Source organism: Canis lupus, chromosome 8, assembly GCF_048164855.1.
Source record: "Canis lupus baileyi chromosome 8, mCanLup2.hap1, whole genome shotgun sequence".
Classification (NCBI taxonomy): Eukaryota; Metazoa; Chordata; class Mammalia; order Carnivora; family Canidae; genus Canis; species Canis lupus.
Window position 1 is genome coordinate 48850017 of NC_132845.1, and position 20719 is coordinate 48870735.

At 42.6% G+C, this 20719-nt stretch overlaps 1 protein-coding gene across 2 annotated transcripts in view; it reads right to left on the reverse strand.

The window, feature by feature from the left end:
* Nucleotides 1–2861: 2861 nt before the first annotated feature.
* The window catches only part of PARN (poly(A)-specific ribonuclease), a 155413-nt gene continuing 137555 nt past the window's right edge, over nt 2862–20719 (reverse strand). For both annotated transcript variants that reach the window (XM_072835860.1, XM_072835859.1), the window contains exons 23-24: nt 13024–13217; nt 2862–3878 (exon numbers count right to left, since the gene is read on the reverse strand). In XM_072835860.1, coding sequence (XP_072691961.1) covers nt 3826–3878; nt 13024–13217 — 247 coding nt within the window. In that variant the 3' untranslated portion in view covers nt 2862–3825. The remainder of the gene's footprint in view (nt 3879–13023; nt 13218–20719) is intronic.

The window sequence follows — 20719 nt, forward strand, 5'->3', positions numbered from 1 at the left end:
AGGATCGAGCCCAGAGTCAGGCTTCCTGCTCAGTGGGGAGTCTGCTTCTCCCTCTGCCCTGCTCCCTGCTCATCTTGAGCTTTCTCCTTCTCTCCCTCTGAAATAAATAAAATCTGAAAACAAAAACCTATAATTCTGCCCCAAGAAAAAATACTGTTAAGAAAATAGACAAGTTTCTGGGCAAACAGATCCTCAATATTCTCACCATCCAAAAAAAAAAAAAAAAAAAACGAAAGAAAGTGTTCATGTGATGTGATGTTCCTGTTGGCCAGCACTATGGGTGGTTGTTATTTTGTAGTGTATGAGTGTGTCAGATGAACACACTGTACAAGTTAAACTTACACAATGTTATATGTCAACTGTATCTCGGTTAAGGCTGGAAATAAAAAAAAAAAGAAGCAAGTCAGAGTGGGACTAAATATTTGCAAAATAATTGTTAAAGGACTGATGTCTGGAATACACAATGAGCATCTACAACTTAATAACAGAGACACAACCCGATAAAATACAGGCAAGAGAACTGAACAGATGTATCACAGACGAACATATACCAATGGCCAATAAGCACATCATCATCCATCACCACGGAAATGCAAAGGAAAATTCAATGAGATACATTATATACCCACCAGGATGGCTAAAGACCAACACCACCAAATGCTGCCAAGGACAGGAGCTAACTAGAACTCTCTTACATCGTTAGAGTGTAAATGATGTGACCACTTTGGGGAAAAGACCTGGGGAATTCTAGAATGTCCCCAGTAGCTTTATTCATAGTAGCCCCAAACTAGGAAGTGTCCATCAGTTGGAGAATGGAGGAACAGACTGTGTGGTATAGGCACCTCGGGCCACAACCTCTGAAACACACAGCAACATGAGTGAGTCTTAAAAACATCATGCCAAGAGAAAGAGGCCTCACCAGACAGCATACACACCATGATTATATTTCCATGAAGTTCTAGAACAGGTCAAACTAATCTGCGGTGAAAAAAAAAATGCAGGCGGGTGGTTGCCTCTGGGGGGTGGCAGTGGGATTGGGGTTGAATGCTAAGAGGCAGAAGACAATATTCTGGGGGTGATGGTGATGTTCTGATAGTTCAGGTTGTATTTGTCAGAACTTCTCAATTGGTACACTGAAGATTGGAGTATTTCACTATACATTTTATCCCCATGGACCCCAATCGATAAACAAATATTAAACTCTGGCCAATGACACACATGCTAAAGTTTGTGGTAGGAGGAGTGCACGCATGTTTACAAATTCCTCAGAAATATATCACAAACTAGGCTGAATTGATGGATGGGGTGGGGTGGCTGGTTATATAATAATGCAAATATAGCAAAATGGCAGTTGTGCAATCCGGGGGGGAGGGAGTAAATGGGTGTTCACTGCTCTTTCAGGTTGACTGCATGTTTGAAATTTTTCATAATAAAATGTTGGGGGGGGGTAGAGAATACAAAGCTATAAAAATAGATAGAACACAGCATGCAGTCTCCACCCCGGGTCTGAAATCAGAGGGCTACACCTATTTGCAGGGAAACACGGAGGTCCCCACTTCCACACTGGCCTCTAGATTTGGCTCAGTATAAGAAACCTGGACAGAGTCACATCATCAACATATGCCCCTGGGCCTCCGTATCAAAAAGCCAAAGTACCATCCTAGGGTTTTAGACCCGAAGAGACATTGAGAAAGCCTGTGTGTATGTGTGGAGTGGGTTGATGGCCAGCCCAGTTCAGCTGTTTTAAGTCATTTGATCCAGTTGGGAAGACAACAGGGGAGTGTACATGGATGAGGGGCCCACCAGGTAATTCATTCTAAGCCCAATCCCGTGTGATCATGCCTATCCTCTCCAGTTGACAGAAAGAGACACAAATGGGGTTTCAGATCAAAAGCAACTACGCTATGAGGCAGGTTTATCATCCTGGTTTTATGATGGATACGGAAGCTCGGAGACGGTAAATAATGTGTCCAAGAACCCCCAACTGGAGCTGGAGTGCAAGCACAGCCCTAGCAGGCCTCAAAGCACAGGCCTTTTCCAGAAAACCCCCTTCCCAAACCCTTCCCCAGACCAGGAGACACAGGGGTGCAACCCGTGTGTGTCTATAAAGCACAGTGACCACGGAAAATCAGGCTTCAGGAGACAATGTAAAATTTCATTCCCTTAGGGCAACAGGCCCCATCCCACTCCCACGGTGGCCCTGCACCTCACAGATGGTGGTGGATCACCTATTGCTCTGTGTCTTCCTGCTGGGCGTGCTCATCAGGCCACAAGCACGCCAAACCCAGCCTGCAGTGGGTCTACCTCCTGTTCACTGTGTTAGAGAGTGTCAGGCACTACCTGTTTCCACCCACAGACTTCAGCGAAGGAGTACAGTTCGGCAGCGACCTGTCACCCCCAGCCTTTGGTGTCTGCCTCCACCTGCCTGTGCACCACCCCAACGAGCTGTGAGCAGTGACAGCTCCGGAAGGGGCCAGAACTCCTTCCCCACAGTTTGGGTCTGTAACTCTGCCACCAGCTCTTGGGCAAAGGGGAGCAGGGGAAGCATTAAGAAGCTTGTAACTGGGGCAACTGTCTCACTGATCTGAATTCGCATGCCATCATGAATTCCAAAGGGCTCCATTCCACCCACCATGAAGAGACACAGACCCTCCTATAGTTTTCCACGGGGCTCAACTCCAGCACCAAGCATCCGACTCATTCATGCGGGTTTAAAAAAAAAAAAAAAAAATCTATAAACACCAGGCTTTGTGACTTACCAGAGCTCTTCGGAGTGATCTTTTGAGAGCAACCTATCTATGCAAACATCAAATATGCCATTCACTTATTAAAAAAGAAAAAGAAAAAGGAAAGAACCAGAATCCTATGAAAATTCCTTTAATTTTCATCTTTTGGAAATACATGTTTCATTTTTTATTTCCATTATACAAAAAATGTTAAATATCTAACAATGATCTATATGAAGATCTACTGAAGTAGATCTGTGAAATTCTGTCACTGTTGGGATCAGTTTCAACAGAGAAAAGGCTGGTACATGTCACTTGTGATTTCACGCACACATACACGCACACACATGTGCCACCTCAGTCCCAGGCACACACTCAGAGATGACGAGCAGGCGGAGACAGGGGAAAGTGGACACAGCACTCATGGAAAAACAGAAGTGAACTTTTTGGACGTGTACAGTCCGCCGTGAGGAACTCACATCTTAGGAAAAAGGACTCTAAACAGATATGGCCCGAAGGCCAAGGCAAAGGGTAAGCTCCTTTGCAGGTGGACAGCAGGAGATGTTTTCCTACTGGAAAAATGGGCTTGAGCGCTGAGGATTTTCAGGCAGCTATGGGGGGAAGTGGGCAGAGGTGAGTGATCTCCCCATCCGTTGGGAGGCCCCCGAATCAGGAGAGAACCCCTTGAAGCGAGAAAGACTTCAACCCAAAACTCTGATCACCGTGCCCAAGGATGCTGGCTCTTTGCTTATTTCACAGCCGACATTCCCCGTCGTGTGGATTCTTAAATGTGCTAAAAGTCATGAAAGCAAAGGCTTCACGCAAGCAACAAATAATCAACTGGTTCATAATGTGCACATTCACGACAGCTTACAACCGTGCTGAGTGTCAGCAGACACTTTACATTAAAAGGGAAAAAGAGAGACACAGCCATGAAAATAAAAACTGTTGTGTTTTGTTTTTTTTTCCAGGACACATACTTGGTTTCAAACGCCTCCCATACCACATTTTATTAAATTAAATACAGTATGGCTTCCGAATGTGCTGGCTGGTTCCTCTGCAGCCACAGCACCAGCGATGTGTTTCCCTCAGGCCCAGGTTACCACGTGTCGGGAACTTCGAAGAGCTTGGCAGGGCTGTCCGGGATGGCTCCTGGGGGGCCGGGGGGACACAAAACCAAACACGGTGAACAGGTGAGGATGGCACCTGGAGGCCCCAACAACCAGCAAAGAGCAGAGCATCCACTGCTGGCTGCAAAGGCCACTGCAGGCAGGCCTGGGCCAGACACGGCAAGCCCACCCCTGCCCATGGGCAGCAGTGCCCAGCAGCCGGAGGTGACCCCACTCAACATCACATGTAGGATCAGTGACAGGTCTCCCTGCTTGGACACCTCTTTACTTCACATCTCTCTTGGGGAGCACAAGCTGCATTCTTTGCTAGCCACCATGCTGGGCACTCAGTTAAATTTTTTTTTTTTTTTTTTTAATTAGAAAAGTTCTATGCCCAGTGTGGAGCTTGAACTCACAACTCCAAGATTGAGTTGTGTGCTCTACCGACTGAGCCAGCCAAGTGGCCCTCAGTTCATTTAATCTTCATAAAAGCCCAGCATGGTGTGGGACACCTGAGTGGCAAAGTCAGTTAAGGGTCCACTCTTGGATTCTGCTGAGGTCGTGATCTCAGGGTGGTAAGATCAGGCCCCATGTTGGCTCTACACTCAGTGCAGGGTCTGAATCTCTTCTCCTTCCCCTGCCCCTCTCGCTCGTGCTCTCTCTCAAATTAATAAATTAATTAAGCACAGTAGCATCAATATCCCCATTTTACAGATTCAAGAACAGGCTCAGAGAAGCTAGGTAAGGTGAGCAGTCTCACACAGCCAGCAAGTGGCTGAGGTGGAACTAGATCCTTCCATGACATACACAGCCTGTCATGTCCCAGGACACCAGGTTTCTCTGTGCCAGGTGCTCTGTGCCAGAACCCAGAAGAGAAACCCAAGGGACTGGTGACTTTTTTAGAGAAGCTGACCAATGAGGGTTCAGAGACCCCCAAAAGGGGCAAAAGTCAAAGCGTGCAGCCATTTCAGAGTTCAGCAACACTGGCTAAGTGTCGAAGGTCCTCTTCAGTTACAGTTTTACCCGGAAGCTGCAATGCCACTCTCTGTAATGACAGCAGCACAGCCAGGTGGGGGCCTGGACCAGCTGTGTCGAACTGAGTGAAGGGAAAGTAAGTCAGAGATGAGCGTGGCCCCAATGGAAAGTGTGACAGACCAGGAGCTCCTGCACCAGAGGTGGCAGGGAAAATGGGCAAAGCTAGCCCCAGCTGCTAACACTCCAGAGATTCCAGAGGGGAGAGGGCTTGGATGCTGCCTAAAATGGTAACTTTTAAAACTGGAGGAGGTGCGAGGTCCTGCAAAGTAGGAAATCACTCAGCTGAGAGCAGCCACCTCAATGGCAGGAATGTCTAAAGATAACTAGGTCTGAACACACAAAATAACACAGGATTTCAGCCAACACGAGAATTCCCACTTGGGATCATTTCCTGAGATGAAGTTCAGACGGAGAGGATGAGAAGACTGGGAGAGGGATACTTGGAGTCTGGTGCCCTGGGTCTCCTCCCAGCAAAGACTGTGTAAGACTGTTCTTGAGAAGTGAAGAGGGACAGGAGATGCTCCGCGTGACAGATTCCCAGGATCCAGTTAGGTTATTAAAGAACAAAACACACAGACACTCCCCTCCCCAGAACAAGTAAATAATGCAGATGGGCTGTGTTAAGACACTACTAGCCTGACCTCTCAATCACAAATTCATATGATACCTGATTGTAGGGGCACCCAGGTGGCTCAGTCACCTGGCAGTTAAACGTCTGCCTTCAGCTCAGGTCATGATCTCAGGGTCCTGGGATTGAGCCCCTCATCAGGTTCCCTGCTCAGTGGGGAGCCTGCTTCTTCCTCTCCCTCCGTACCTGCCCCAGCTCCGGTCCAGCCCCAGCTCATGCTCTCTTGCTTGCTCAACTTTCTGTCTCTCAAACAAGTAAATAAAATCTAAAAAAAAAAAACAAAACAAAAACAAAACAAAACAAAACCCTGATTGTAAGTAGGAAAAGCAACACCCATAGGACATTTTTATAATCCACATTACAAAGAAATAGCACAGCAGTCAATTAGCCATTTTAAAGGTAAAAGCCACAATGCCGAGTGTGGGGAACTGAAATAAATTCACACTAGCTGTGAGGGAAATCAAACAAACAAACAAAAAGCTAAATGGTTGAAAGCAACTGCACTGTCATACTTCTAATAGCACCTGCTGTCAGCTGGATGGGACCATGTGTGGGTGTGGCGGCATGCCAGCAGACACACAGGAAGTGACTTGGTGAGGAGCTGGTGAGGAATAGCAGAGTAAGCAAAAGCTTTGGATGAGCAAGTCTGGCTTGGCCATTTGACTGGCTGTGTGGCTCTGAATACCTCTCACGGCCTCATCTATCAGCTGGATTGATCATCACTTTCTGCCACATGGGCCTGCTGTGGTACAGCCGAGTTCCTGACATAGTCAGTTTTTCATGGACATTGGGTCTCTTCCCCTTATCGGTAAGGTGGTCCAACACTAAACATGGCTGTTTCCCAGGAAGCCGACAGCCTGCAGTCAAGATCCTAGTTTTCACTACCTAAAATGTGCAGCTGCTGGGCAACAATATGTCCAGAGGAACCAGAACTTTAGGAACCACCTAAAAAGAGACCTGGACCAGAGGGGGCTCGAGGTCACTACTGGTATTCTTTCTAGCACTTTCTAGAAAGGGGGTTGCTGTAGACTGAAGGATCAGTCTCAATGCTGGTGGATAAGGAGATAAGATCAGTGCTCCAAGGAGCTCATTTTCACAGCCCTGTTTTATTTGAGCGGAAAGAATTCTGGAACAATTTTTCTTTTTAAACAAATATTTCTGGATGCCTGCTTCCTGTTAGGATGGATCTCAATGCATACCTTGCATCATATATAAAAATTAACTCAAAATGGGCTGTACCTCTAAATATAAAGCCTAAAACCATAAAAATTCTAGATGAAAACACAGCAGAAAAATCTTTGTAATCTGGAGTCAGGCAAAGATTTCTTAGATGTGACACTAAAGGCATAATCCAAGAAAAAAAATTATAAATTGGATTTCAGTAAAATTTTAAGCTTCTACTATTTGAAGGTTATTATTAAGAAAATGAAAAGCAAAGCAAAGCAAAGTTTGGAAGAATGTGCAAGACACCCAAAAGGACTTATAACCAGAACATACAAAGAACTCTCAATGCTCAAGGACAAGAAAAAAACAACCTGATGAAAAAATGGGCAAAAGATTTGAAAAGACATTCTGCCAAAGAAGAGATCTGGATGGCAACTAATTATACACCCTAAAGATATACTTAGCATTATTAGTCATTAGGGAAATTCAAGTCAAAGCCATATGAGACACCACTACAGACCCACTGGAATGGCTAAAATACTGGTGAAGGTGCAGAGCCATTGGAAGCCTCACTGGCTCTCTGGAAAACACTGTGCCAGTTTCTTAGAAGGTGAAACATGCACTTACTTACTCTAAGACCCAGCAATTCCACTCTTAGGTATTTATCCCAAAGAAATGAAAAGTTATTTCATATAAAAAACTGTTTGCAAATGTTTATAGCAACTTGATTCTTAGTTTCTAAAAAAGTGCTAACAACCTAAATGTCAACGGGCAAAATGGATAAACAGCAATACGTCCATAAAACAGAATACTAACTCAGCAATAGGAAGGAATGAACCACTGGTATGTGCAACAGCAAAATGAATCTCAAACATATTAAGAAAGAAGTACATCAGCAGTTGCCAGGATCTAGGGCTGGGAGGGATGAGACATGAGGAAATCTTACAACTGGAATGATACAACCGTTCTCTCTCTCTCTTCTTAAAAAGATGTATTCATTTTAGAAAGAAGAGGGGTAGGGACAGAGGGAGAGGAGGAGGAGGGAAAATCTCAAGCAGACTCCCTGCCAGGTGTAGAGCCTGACATGGGGCTTGATCTCACCACCCTGAGATCATGGACCTGAGCTGAAATCAAGAGTCAGATGCTTAACTGACTGAGCCTCCAGGTGCCTCTATGACTGTTCTCTCTCTTGATCACAATGATGGTTATATGGCTGTACGCATTTGCCAAAACTCATCAAATTGTGCACCTAAAAGTGATGACTTATTGTACATAAACTGTATCTTAATAAAGCTGACCCTGCAAAAGACAGTAGGAATGCTGTTTTAAAATTCAACAAAACTTTAATATAAAATATTATACTGATAATTAAAATTTGGCCAAGAGGTTTTTTTAAACGGGAAAAGAACAGGATACCAAACTGTCTATGAAGTATGATGTCAACATGTATAAAAATGACAGGCAGAGGAAAAACACTTAACACAGTATCAAGCAACCACTGGGTTTGATTTTCTTGTTTTTCTTCATTTTACAGATTTTCATAGCGAGCATATTATTTTTATTAACAAAATGACAAAAGAAATGAAAATGTGGTTAACACAAAAGGTGACTATTTGTATGTCTTTACTTTTCTTCTATCCAGAGCTGAAAAGGAGAGATTCTAAGAGCGAAGACGTTTCTTCCCTCAGGTGAATCAAGAACAGAATCTAAAATATTGGAAATTTGCCATTGTATCATTTTCTAGAGTAGAATTCTGTATACAGAAAGATCCTGTGGGGGTGCTATATGAATGTATTTAACTGGAAAATGCTCCAAAGGTAAAGAGGCAGTTTCCCACACCAAGAAGGCAGAGCTTCCCCGAGTAGAGGGCTGCCAGGAGGGACAAGGACTGAGCAGCGTACTGCCCACAGCACACTCCTCATGGGCCACACCGAGGCTATCAGCCACATTGTAACTGAGGAATTGAAAAGCTCCTTGGCTGGACTTCCCTAGCCTGGATGGTCAGCAACTGCAGACTGCTACTCTAATCCTAAATTTTCATACTGTAACCTTAGGATTTAAGCTTAAAAAGTTCAACCGATTACTCAAGACTCCAGTGACACTCCTGGTTCTTGGCAAACATTTAAAGGTCTGCTGTGTTGTGTTTTAAATGGAAAGCGGAAAAAGACTTGTAGCAGCCTCTCTATTACATGACAAAGTGTCACCAGGAATAGTCACAGTGTCTCCGGCACTCTTCTGTAAATGCTAACTGGGCCTGGCTACTGGACTGTCCATCAGTATTTTGAAAATGGCCAGTCCGGTCAGCAAGAGGACACTGGAACACAATTCACTTATCAGCAGGAACAGGTGTGCTGTAGAAACTCATCCGTTAAACACTGTCTGGGGGACATGTCCTAGGGATACTTTATTTCAGCCTAAACGACAGGAAGAACTCTGTTTCTTTACACACCAATTGAGAATGTACCTTGAATTTCCCCCGAGGAAAAACAGATAGCACTACCATTCTATACCAATCTTAATAAATATAAGAGGAAGGGACTTACATTATACATCTGTATCCTGAAAAGAGGATAGAAACAACACTTAGGAGGAAAATACTTGCTAAGTACATAATATGTACATAGTGAGCTCCTAAAGAGAATGGTTGCTTGGTCACATGACTTCATCACAAGAAAGTCCAAGTTGGCTGTTGTTTCTGCTCTTGACCAGCTCCTTTCTAAAGAGTCCTTTGCTTCCTCTAAAGTTTGGATAAATTTCATATATGGCAGAATGGTAGGTACAACGTGTGAGCTCTGGATCAGACGGTCCCCTCCCCAGAGCCCCCAACACCAGCTATATTTGACTTTGCCAGTTTGAATTCTTTAAGCCCGTGTCCTCTCTAGAAATCAGAAGTAATGGTATCTATACTTTACTGGGTTTTTATAAGGAATAGATGCAAAGGATGTTCCTGGCACAAATGATAATGATAATAAACTCATGATAATACATGATAAACTACATGATAATAAACTCACTAAACAGTCATTTCTTTTGCAGTTGAAGTCATTTTGTTAGCTGGGAAGGGGTCTAGTACCCAACTCTCAGTACATCTTAGATATTAAAATGTGTAACTAAGACAGATGACACTGTTTTGTGTGGGATTTACTAAGCCACCAACTGACCCAGGACTGCTACAAGACACAATATTCTATGGTCCTCCTTTTTGCTATTATTTCCTCTTTAGAAAACAGAACCCTCCCTGACTTGTGGAACAGTGTCTTTTACACTTTTCATGCTTTTGCTGAGAGTGCCAGGCACCCACCACACCTTCATGAATTACCTGTGGCCCTGTCAAGATATGCTTGCCAGGAGGAGAGATCAGACAGGATGCCCTGGAAGCTGTCTCTGCAGGTCAGGCTTTCCCACACCATACCAAACTGTCCCATCTGGTTGTTGCCAACACCCCAATGAGGTCTTCATGGCTCCTGGTACGCTCTGAACCCGAGTGCTTAATACAAATCCTTCACAGGGTCAGACCTTTGTATTTTCACTCACCCTAGGACCTTATGAAAATCACCAAGCAATCCAAATTGGTTGACTCCACAGGCTCAGAGCCTGGTATCTTGGCTGACAACCTGCTGAGAATATTAGAGCTAAATGCTTACAACGGAACAGACGAGAAGGACCCATTAAACCTCCAGCTTTGTGCTGCTGGAAGGTCTCGCCCGGTGAATGGGGCTCCAGAAGCCCAATTATCTCAAGTTCTCTGATTCAATTAAAAGCTGTCAAGATGTTTCTGTCTTTCTCTTTGAGCGAGACTGACAAAGAAGTACAAAATCTATCATTTTTTTTTCTTTTTTAGCTCAAATCTTGTGGCAGTGACAGCTTTACTGTCAATGGGAGGAAAATAAAAACCTATTTTAATGACGGTATTATACATTCAAAACCCCAAATAACTCACAGAAAGTTTTCGCTTAGAATGATAGAAGTTATAAAGGGAGCTAATCTATTCAAGCAGTCTATTATTAGGTATTTGAATGTTAATACCTGTAAGATTATGCTGAGATAGAAGGGGGGGGGCACCTGTCATCTTGTCCCTGAGAGCTAAGAGAGAAACTGAAAATTTCAGAAGAGACTGGGAGATGAGGGAGAGAACACAAGAGGGGACCCCGCCCCCTGCCACACTAGCCCGGATCTCCTGAAGTCATGTCGACACTCAGTGTTAACATTCGCTGAGCACATACGATGAGGTAGTGTTAAGAAGGGATCCCAGGGAAAGATTAAGAGTGTTACAGAAGAAGAAAAACTTCTCCAATGCTCCATTTAGGGAACAGAGGGGAGGCATGTCATGGAGGACCATGGGGATTCAAGAGGCAGTGGAAAGACACAATTCGGGCTTCAAAGAAGACCCGAAATCTTCAGAGAAAGCTCGGCTTCAGTGTAAAGTATAAAAACATATACAATATCTTTGCTGCCTCTCTTGACTTCATTACTATCAATGAGATGCAGAAAACTCCCTGCCGCCAGGTCAGGCCACACAAAAGGAGGGACTAATCTGGAACACGAGGAATTCTTAGCGTGCATACGAAGCAAATTCCATTGTTTTCTGACTTTCCTTTGGTTTGACTATTGGTTCTGCTCACCAGGAAGCCGTCGTGATGGGAGACACAGGAGACGGACAGTTGGGGCTGGGTGAGAGACCCTCCTATCCTGAGCAGACACAGGGCAGACCAGAGGACTCCGGCACCTCGGGTGAGTCATGTTCCCCATTAGGCCTCCAATCTCTTAACTGTGAAGTGAAACTTGATGACCATCTCAGAACTTTAAAGGGAAGATCGAACTCCCGCCAAGCCTGAAATGCTGCACTGGACCCCAAGCAAGCAGCAGTCAAGCAAGGGGCCCAGAAGGTGGTGGCCGATCTCCTGGAGAGAGAACCAGCCCGGCTGACCAGTGAGCCCCCCACTCATGTCACAGTCCAGCACTGTAGAGGGTCTGTGCCTGAAGGGCTGAGTTTGGTCATGGACCCCCCCATAGCATCCGGGTGATGGGAAGAACAGGGGATTCAGCTCCAGGAAGGCCTGGACTTCCCTTCTGGGGCTAGCCACATGGATCTGCACAGGTTTCTTAACCTCTCTGAGTCAGACACCTGCGTCACTAGGACAGGATGATAATTCCCTACGTCCCTACGTCGGGGCTGCTGTGAGAAGGGAATTAAATAAGGAAAGAAAAGGCTCCTAACACAGCCCCTAGCACATACTAGGCTCACAACCTGGGTTAGTTTCCAGTTTCCTTTGCTCCTTATGTAATTCTGCTTATGAGAGAAATCCAGGCTGCCTAGCGTTTTGCTGGGAACGGTGAAAATTCTGCCACTGAAAATAACATGTGTAGGAGGAGGCCTCTGTGCAAATTGAAATGCACATTTAAGATACTGAGGCTACGTACACACATCAGCAAAACCTCTAAACCATGGAGGAGAGAGAGAGGATTACCAAAGCAGAGTAACCATCTTTAACTGTGAAGGCCCCTGCCAAGCCTCCCTCTATCAAGAGACAGGGCTTTTTAGGGATTCCTCAAATTAAATTAAATGAATCCTAAAAAGCATCTGGTCCCATGGAAAACTGCAGCAGTCACCCTCATCTGCGGGGGACATATTCCAAAACACCCAGTAGATGCCTGAAACTTCCGGTAGTACTATACCCTATATACACCATGCTATTTCCTGCACATACACGGCTATGATAAAGTTTAATTTATAAATGCACAGAGATTAACAAGAGCTAATAACAAACAAGAACAATTGTAACAATGCATTGTAGTAAAAGCCATATGAATAGGTTTTTCTCTCTTAAAAAATCATATTGCCCTGGACTCACCCTTCTTCTTGTGATGATGTGAGATGATAATATGCCCTCATGATGAGATGAAGTGAGGGGAATGACATAGGCATGGTGACCCAGCATTAGGCTACTGATGACCTTCTCTCTCTCTCTCCTTTTTTTTTAAAAGATTTTATTTATTCATGAGAGACACAGAGAAAGGCAGAGACACAGGCAGAGGGAGAAACAGACTCCCTGCAGGGAGCCCGATGTGGGACTCGATCCCAGGACCCCGGCATCACGAATCAAACCAAAGGCAGACACTCAACCACTGAGCCACCCAAGTGCCCCTACCAATGACCTGCTGATGACAAGTCAGAAGGATCCTCTGCTTCTGGATTGCCGCTGACCACAGGAAACCATCGATAAGGGTGGGGGGTGGGGACTGTTGCACGTGGGCTTTGGCGCCAACCGAAGCCCTGCTATCATTTCTCCCCCCAAACTATGAGTTTCTAGAGCCTTAAAGAGTGAACAAGTCCAGAACTTTAGTAAGATCTTATACAGACCTGCTGGTGAAAGGTCCTTCTTCATTCTTTTTAATTTCTTGGCCTTCTTCTTTCCCTCAGAGAGGGATTCTGCACAGGACTCAGTCTGCTCGAGCTCGGTGTCCGAAATCTCCCCTGATATTCTGGCCTCCAAGTCCGCCTCGGCTGGGCTGGGACTCAAGTTTCTCTTTCCTACTGTGCTGGTCGCTGTAAGACTGAAACACAAACAGTGGAAGGACATGAAAGGTGTGGAGATTAACAGGAACACCAGCCTATAAAACGTCTAAATACTCTTAAGTCTGTAACCACTAAACTAGCAGCCAACAACCTGTATGTGAAAGTTAAAGACTTTATATAGGAACTGAAGTCTAAAAGTTTCCCCGCTGACAGCATTACTCAGAAGCACGTTCTACGTTATGCTTGTGTACATACACATACAAATCCAAGCTGTTCTTAGCACTTCAATGGATGAAATTTTTTTTTTAAAAAGATTTTATTTATTTGAGGGAGCGCACACATGCAAGAGAGCACAAGCAGGGCGGGGCGTGGCAGGCAGAGGGAGAAGCAGGCTCCCTGGCTGAGCAGGGAGCCTGGTGACATGGGGCTCAATCACAGGACCCCCCCAGGATCATGACCTGAAGGCGGACCCTTAACTTACTGAGCCACCCAGGCGCTCCTCAAAGAACAAAGTTTTAAAGAAAATTGCTGGTCTCTGTTTTGGTAGAGCTCCTAGAGCAGAAGAGCAGAACAGAATAGTAGAGCTGCGGTAACAAAACAATAGTCTTGGGGGTGCTAAATTGGAAGACAGCATTGTTACCTTCATGATTGACTAATGAGATACGCAGCACAACAGAAGAACTCTTGAGTGTGCCCCCTATCACCTTGCTCATCATCTGAATCCACTTAGCCAGGGCATATCCTACCTTCACATAATTCTCTTCTGTGCCAAAACGGTGACTTGTCAAATTTATAATTAAACCTGGCTTCACTTTTAAAGCTTTATAGGATGTGACATGTTAAATTAAATCAAATTACATGTCCTGATTTTTCCTTGAGAAAATACGTTCCCTGAAATATAACTTGATAAAAACAGAGACCGCATGGCCCATGTAAGTCCTGTCTCCTCCAAATGGGTCTTATAAATAGATTTTTTATTATAGCCCCCAAATTATGAGAAACATTTAAAAATCAAGTCATTCCAATTCAGGAAGGCCATTCAAGTACAGAGAGGGGGCGGAAAGGGAGAGAGCGAGTGAATGCAGACATACCCTGATTTCAGCCTTTTCTCAGGAAGCAAATACTTAAAACGTTACATATAAAGAAACCTGGCTACCCAGTCCTCCCAGTTCCTCTATGTTAGTCCTGCATTTTGGTCTTCTCTGTACTTCACACTTGTTCACTCATGCAAAGAAGGAAAAAGATAAACTGTTTCCCTGGTGGTTCTTAGAAGCCATAGGAGGCAAAATAGGGCTGAGAGCACATGGGCTCTTAAGACTGGCTGATTGGCCTTCCACTTGTCCTCTTTTTCACATATATTACATGCACTTTTCTGAAACATCTCTTTTATTGGGGAGACATAAGGAAAAGGGGGGGTACCAATGGTAATATTTGGAGGGTTATTAAAAATTCATGCTAAATGTAATGTTTAAAACTGATAATAAAAAATAATAAAAACTGATAATAGCCTTAAAAAGTTTTTTAAAAATATTTTATTTATTTTAGAGAGAGCTAGAGAGAGTGAGGGGCAGGGGTGCAGATCGAGAATCTCAAGCAGATGCAGGCTCCATCTCATGACCCAGAGATCATGACCTGAGATGAAATCAAGAGTCGGACACTTAACCTATGGGGAGCTACCCAGGTACGCTACTTTTAAACAGTTTTCTTAAAGATAAAAAATAATTTTGGCTGGTTTCTGAAAATTTGGAAAATTCAAAAAGTGTAAGAAAATAATAAGGACCCACTCTTCCACCACAAAAGGGGAACAGGCCTAAAAATTCCTTGGTGCTGTAAATCTTGGAACCTGGTAGTGTCTGAGATGTGAATGTTTAATGAAAACTCAGTTGGGACTTCGAGAAATACAAAGTCCAGAAATAGCCTCAACTGCATATAGAAATCTGATGTACAATGAAGGTCATATCTCCAATTACTGGGGCAAGGATGAACTTTTAAGAAATGGTGTTGAGACTACTGGAAAAGGACAAATTAAACTCATTCTTCACTTGATACAAAAGCATAAACAGCCAACGGATCAGATATCTACATGTAAAAAATAAATGTAGATACTACAATAAAATAAATGTAGGTACTACAATAAAACCTGGGTGAATTCCTCCAAAATCTGGGTGTACAAAAAGGCTTTCTTTTTTTTAAGTGTTTTTTGGTTTTTTTTTTTTTTTTAAGATTTCCATTTATTTATTCATGAGAGACACAGAGAGAGAGAGAGAGAGAGAGAGGCAGAGACACAGGCAGAGGGAGAGGGAGAAACAGGCTCCATGCAGGGAACCCGATGTGGGATTCGATCCCAGATCAGGCCCTGGGCTGAAGGTGGCGTTAAACTGCTGAGCCACCCAGGCTGCCCAGGCTTTCTCACTATGACTTGCAATCCAAAATCCAGACACAATAAAAAATTTATAAATTTAATCTCATAAAAATCTTTTGCATGGCAATCAATATGATGAGCAAAGTCAAAAGACAAATGAGAAACCAGGGAAAAATATCTGTAGCATATATTATTGATAAAAGGTTAATGTCTCTGATACACAAATAACTCTCAATCTGAGGGGAGTCATGGCAGAGCCATGAACTCACTGTTATAGAGGGGAATGTGGCAATATTAACAAAACTACATATTTACTTACTTCTTGAGTCTACAATTGCACTTGTAGGAATTTGGAAGATATACCTTTAACAATGCAAAAATACATATGCACAGGTTATTTATTCATTGCAGCTTTCTTTGTAATTACAAAATACTGCCAAGGCAAAATACTGCCTAAATGTCTAAGCATTGGAAACTGATTAAACTGTGGTACATACATTCGGTGAAGTACTGAGCAGTTATAAGAAAGAATGAAGATCTCAACTGATAGAGAATGATTTCTGGTTAAAATAAAATTTTAAAAAAGGTAGAAAAAGCAAAGTGCAAAAGAGCAATGTATAAGTCCAGTATTCCCAGTCTTGGATAGGGAGTGGGAAAGAACTCAAATCCTGAGCTCTTTAGGAGGTTTGCTTCTGTTGTCAAATGAGTGAAGCAATTTTGAAAAATTCTTAGATGTGTTATAGTACTAAGCAAATGAGTGAATGTGTTGAAGCCAGACACACACATACTGAAGTAGAGGAAGACAAGGAAGAGCCCTCTGGAGATGGAATAATATTGGAGACAAGGCTTAAGCTCATGATTTAAAAATAAATATGTGTGTACGTGTGCATATTTATGCATCCACATGCATATGCACATGTGTGCACTAATGTGGGGGTATGTATGTGTGTACATCCATGCACTATCTAATGAAAGAGCCTATGAGCAAAGAAACTCCAGTAGCAGTGAACACACTAGGTGTCTACATCATAATTTCTAAAATTGAACACCCTAAGAAAAAACAGGGCTTCTGGAAGAATTGGCTTATTCCATGGCTGGGGTAAAGGAGACACAAAATGAGCCTGGAACATCTCGGAATACAAGAAGGCAGGAAACTGCTCAAGATGTGAGGAGGCATGTTACAGGTACGGAGGGCCTGGCTGGAAAAGGCTCTTTCTGGTCAGGTATCTGAGCACCCAAATAAGTAAGGGGCAGTAACAAATTCTAAGCTGATGAAAAAATAGGTTTACATTTATATTTATAATATATATTATATTTGTATGGGTTTATATAATACATGACAAAGAGAGGAGAGAAGAAAGAGCTCTTACAGCTGAGTACTAACTAGGAATTGGTAATGGAGAAGAGAAACAGAGTTAGCAGATGATCCCTTTGTAACCATCACATGAAGGATGGTCGAGGCAAACATTCTCCGCAGCTGCTCAGCCTGGGGAGATGTTCTGATGGAGGGCAGGATATCTGCATGATCTGAGATGGTCTCCCCACACACTGGTACCTGCAGAGCATCACCTGTGCAGTATTCCAGTCAGGACCGTGTAACTGAAATGCAACCATGAAGAAGTATCAGACAAATCCGGATGGAAAATATTTTACTGGGAAAAAAAAAAGTAGTAGGAGGGAGGGACTGGTGTTCTTCAACAATGTCACTGTCCCAAGAGACTAAAGAGGTATGAAAACTAGATGTAACACGTTATCACAGACTGGGCCTTATAATGGAGGGGGGTGGGGAGTGAGACAGATGATACCAGCTGAAATACTAAAACTGGGATATGACTGGTAAAGCATCCTAGCAATGTTAAATTACCGAGGTTGGTAACTGTACTGTAGGTGTGTAAGAAAATATCCTTACTTAGTGGACTTAGGGACAAAGGATCATGATGTAGTTAACTTCCTTTCAGATGGCTCAGAAAAAAAAAAGTAAGTATGTTGGGAGGCATGGAGAGAAAAAGAGAGGGAATGGGGGGCGCCTGAGTGGCTCAATTGGTTGAGCAATCAACTCTTGGTTTCGACTCAGGTCATGATCTCAGGGTCTTGAGATCAAGCTTGAGCTGCGGTGCTCGGCAGGGAGTCCGCTTGTGATTCTGACTCTCTCCTTCTCCCTCCACCCTCTCTTAAAAAAAAAAACAAAGAAGGAAGAAAAAAAGAAAGAGGGAAAGGAAAAGGGGAGGAGAGAGCATGATATGGAGCGTGTGTACACAGATGGGAGGATGCAGGAAGAGAGAGCAAGCGCACAAATGCGTAATAATATAAATGGAGCAAAGTGTCAACAACAAAAAGGATTTTCATAAATTCTTCCCATTAATTTACAACATATTTCTTAGTTCCGCATCTGTAGTTTCTGCTCTCAAACAAGAATCCTTTGCTTCCTAGGAAGGTCTGTTGTTTATTGGACATCCTGCTTGTGAAAGCCCTCAGATATGCGTGGAATGGATACATTTCAGATGTTAATTGGGTATATGGATGTAATATCCACGCTTGTGTAAAATTTTCTGAACTATCATTCTCTTAATAAAAATAAAAGCTGTGACTATATCCCATGTAATTTAATAAAGCAGTTTTAGATCAAAACCAGTTTTTATTATATATGGAAAACCAGATATATGAGCCTTTAATTTTTTACTATTTATACATTTTCAAGGTATGGCTGTGTGTGCACATGTATATATGTATGGGTACTCTCCATATATGTGTGCTGGTAAGACAATCCTTTACAGACTGATTTTAATTTTTTAACATTTTATTTTGTTGTTGTTGTTTTTTTCATCATGCTAAGCGTGGTCTTAATCCCCACCCCCTATATCCCTCACCTTCCCATCCATCTCCTCTCTGGATATCCTTAGCTTGTTTTTATAGTTAAGAGCAGTTCCTTGATTTGTCTCTCTCACTATTCTAGAGATTGATGTCAAAGGTCAACAAAAATCAGGCAAAACCACCTTCCATGAGTCTGAGCTCATTCTGCGAGTGGAATTTTAATGCACAAACTGAGCTACTTCATAATGAATATGAAATGCACATTTAAATCCACTGAAGAAGTGGTAATTAATGAAAAAATAAAATGTTAGAGACACAACCTGGTGTGTCAGAACTGAACATTAAACCTTCATCAGCATTTATATGGGGGATGCAAATGATAAACCATTCCAGTTACAATGACTATTAGATCAAACTCAGAATTTTGCTAGAAGTTAAAGTATTGACAAGTCAGCAAGTACAAATCAAATTGTTCTAGGGTGACTATCTCCATTAACTTCTTCCTGTCAGTAGAAAAAAAAATGTTTGCTAATGGGTTATATTTACACATTACATTTATTTACACATTCCTTTTTCTGCAAAGCCACAAAAATCTGGCTGCCCATGAAGTTTTCCCCTCTTTATTTTAAATGAGGGTATTATTTACATGCAATGAAATTCACTCATTTAGGTATAGAGCTTGGTTAATTTTTGGAATTGTATATAACCATGTAAACGCTGAAACAATCAAGACACAGAATGGTTCCCTTTCTCTAAGAAGATTCCTTGTGCCACTCTGTACAGACTTGCAGTGTCTGCAGTGATGCCAGTAAACACTGATCTGCCTGCAGTTTCTATCATTCTGTCTTTTCTAAGAGTTCATATGAAGGGAACTGTACCGTATTTTAGTCTTTTGTGTTTGGCTCTTTCACTTGGCATAATGCCCTGAGAAACATCCATGCAGCTGCAGTACTGGTCTTTCACTCCTTCTGGCACTAAGTAGTGTTATTTACTAGTATGGCTATACCACAATTCATTTATTCATTCACCACTTGATGGGCATTTGGGCTGCTTCCAATATTGTGCTGTTATAAATAATAATACTATGAACATTTGTGTAAAGGCTTTCCCGAGTTTTCTTTTAATCATGGTAAAGTGTATGTAACGTAAAACTTACCGTGTTAACCACATTAAGTGTACAGTTCAGTGCTGTTAAATACTTTATAATGTGCCATTTCCACCACCACCCATCTCTAGAATTCTTCTCATCTTACAATACTGAAGCCCTGTATCCATTAAATGGTAATCCCCCATTCTCCTCCCCCCCAACCCCTGGCAACCATTGTTCTTTCTGCCACTCTGATTGCAACTACTCTAACAGGTACCTCATATTAGTGGGATCATACGGTATTTGTCTTTCTGTGACTGGCTTATTTAACTTTGCAAAATGTCGAGCAATGTGCACATTGTAGCATGTGTCAGAAATTCCTCCCCTTTTAAGGCTGAATAATATTCCACTGTGCGGGTACACCACATTTTGCTTATCCATTCATCTGTCAATGGACACCTGGGATGCTTCCATATTTCAGTTGTGAAAAATACTAATACGAACATCAGTGTACAAAGATCTCTTCAAGACACTGCTTTTAATTCCTTTGGGCATATACCAAGAAGTAGAATTACTGGATCACATGGTAAGTTTATTTTTAGTTTTCAAGGAACCACCATACTGTTTTCATAAGAACATTCCCACAAACAGTGCACAAGGCTCCGATTTCTCTGTGACCTCCTTAACACCTATTCTTTTCTGGCTTTTGATGGGTATAAGGTGGTATCTCGTGGTTCTGTTTGCATTTCCCTAATGATTAGTGATGTTAAGAATCTTTTCATGAGCTTATTGGCCATTCATACATCTTCTTCAGAGATACATCTATGCAAGTTCTTTGCCTATTTTTGAGTAAGATTAGTTTTTGTTATTTTTGTTGAGTTTTAGTTCCCTATATATTCTAGATAGTTATCCCTTATCAGATAGAGGACTTCATTTTGTACATGGTGTATGGTAAGGGTCTAACTTCATTCTTTTCATGTAGAAATCCAGTTTACCCAACACCATTTGCTGAAAAGACTGTTCTTTCCCCCACTGAATGGTCTTGGCATTCTTACTGAAAATGACCTGACCATATACGTGAAGTAAATTTTAAATCAGGAAGTGTTAGTCCTCCAAATCTGTTCTTTTTCAAGATTGTTTTGGCTATCTAGCATTCTTTGGGAATCCATATGAATCTTAGGATGGATTTTTTTTTTATATCTGCCAAAAATGTCACTGGGATTCTGACAGGAATTGCACTGAATCCATAGATAACTTTAGCTAGTACTGAAATCTTGACA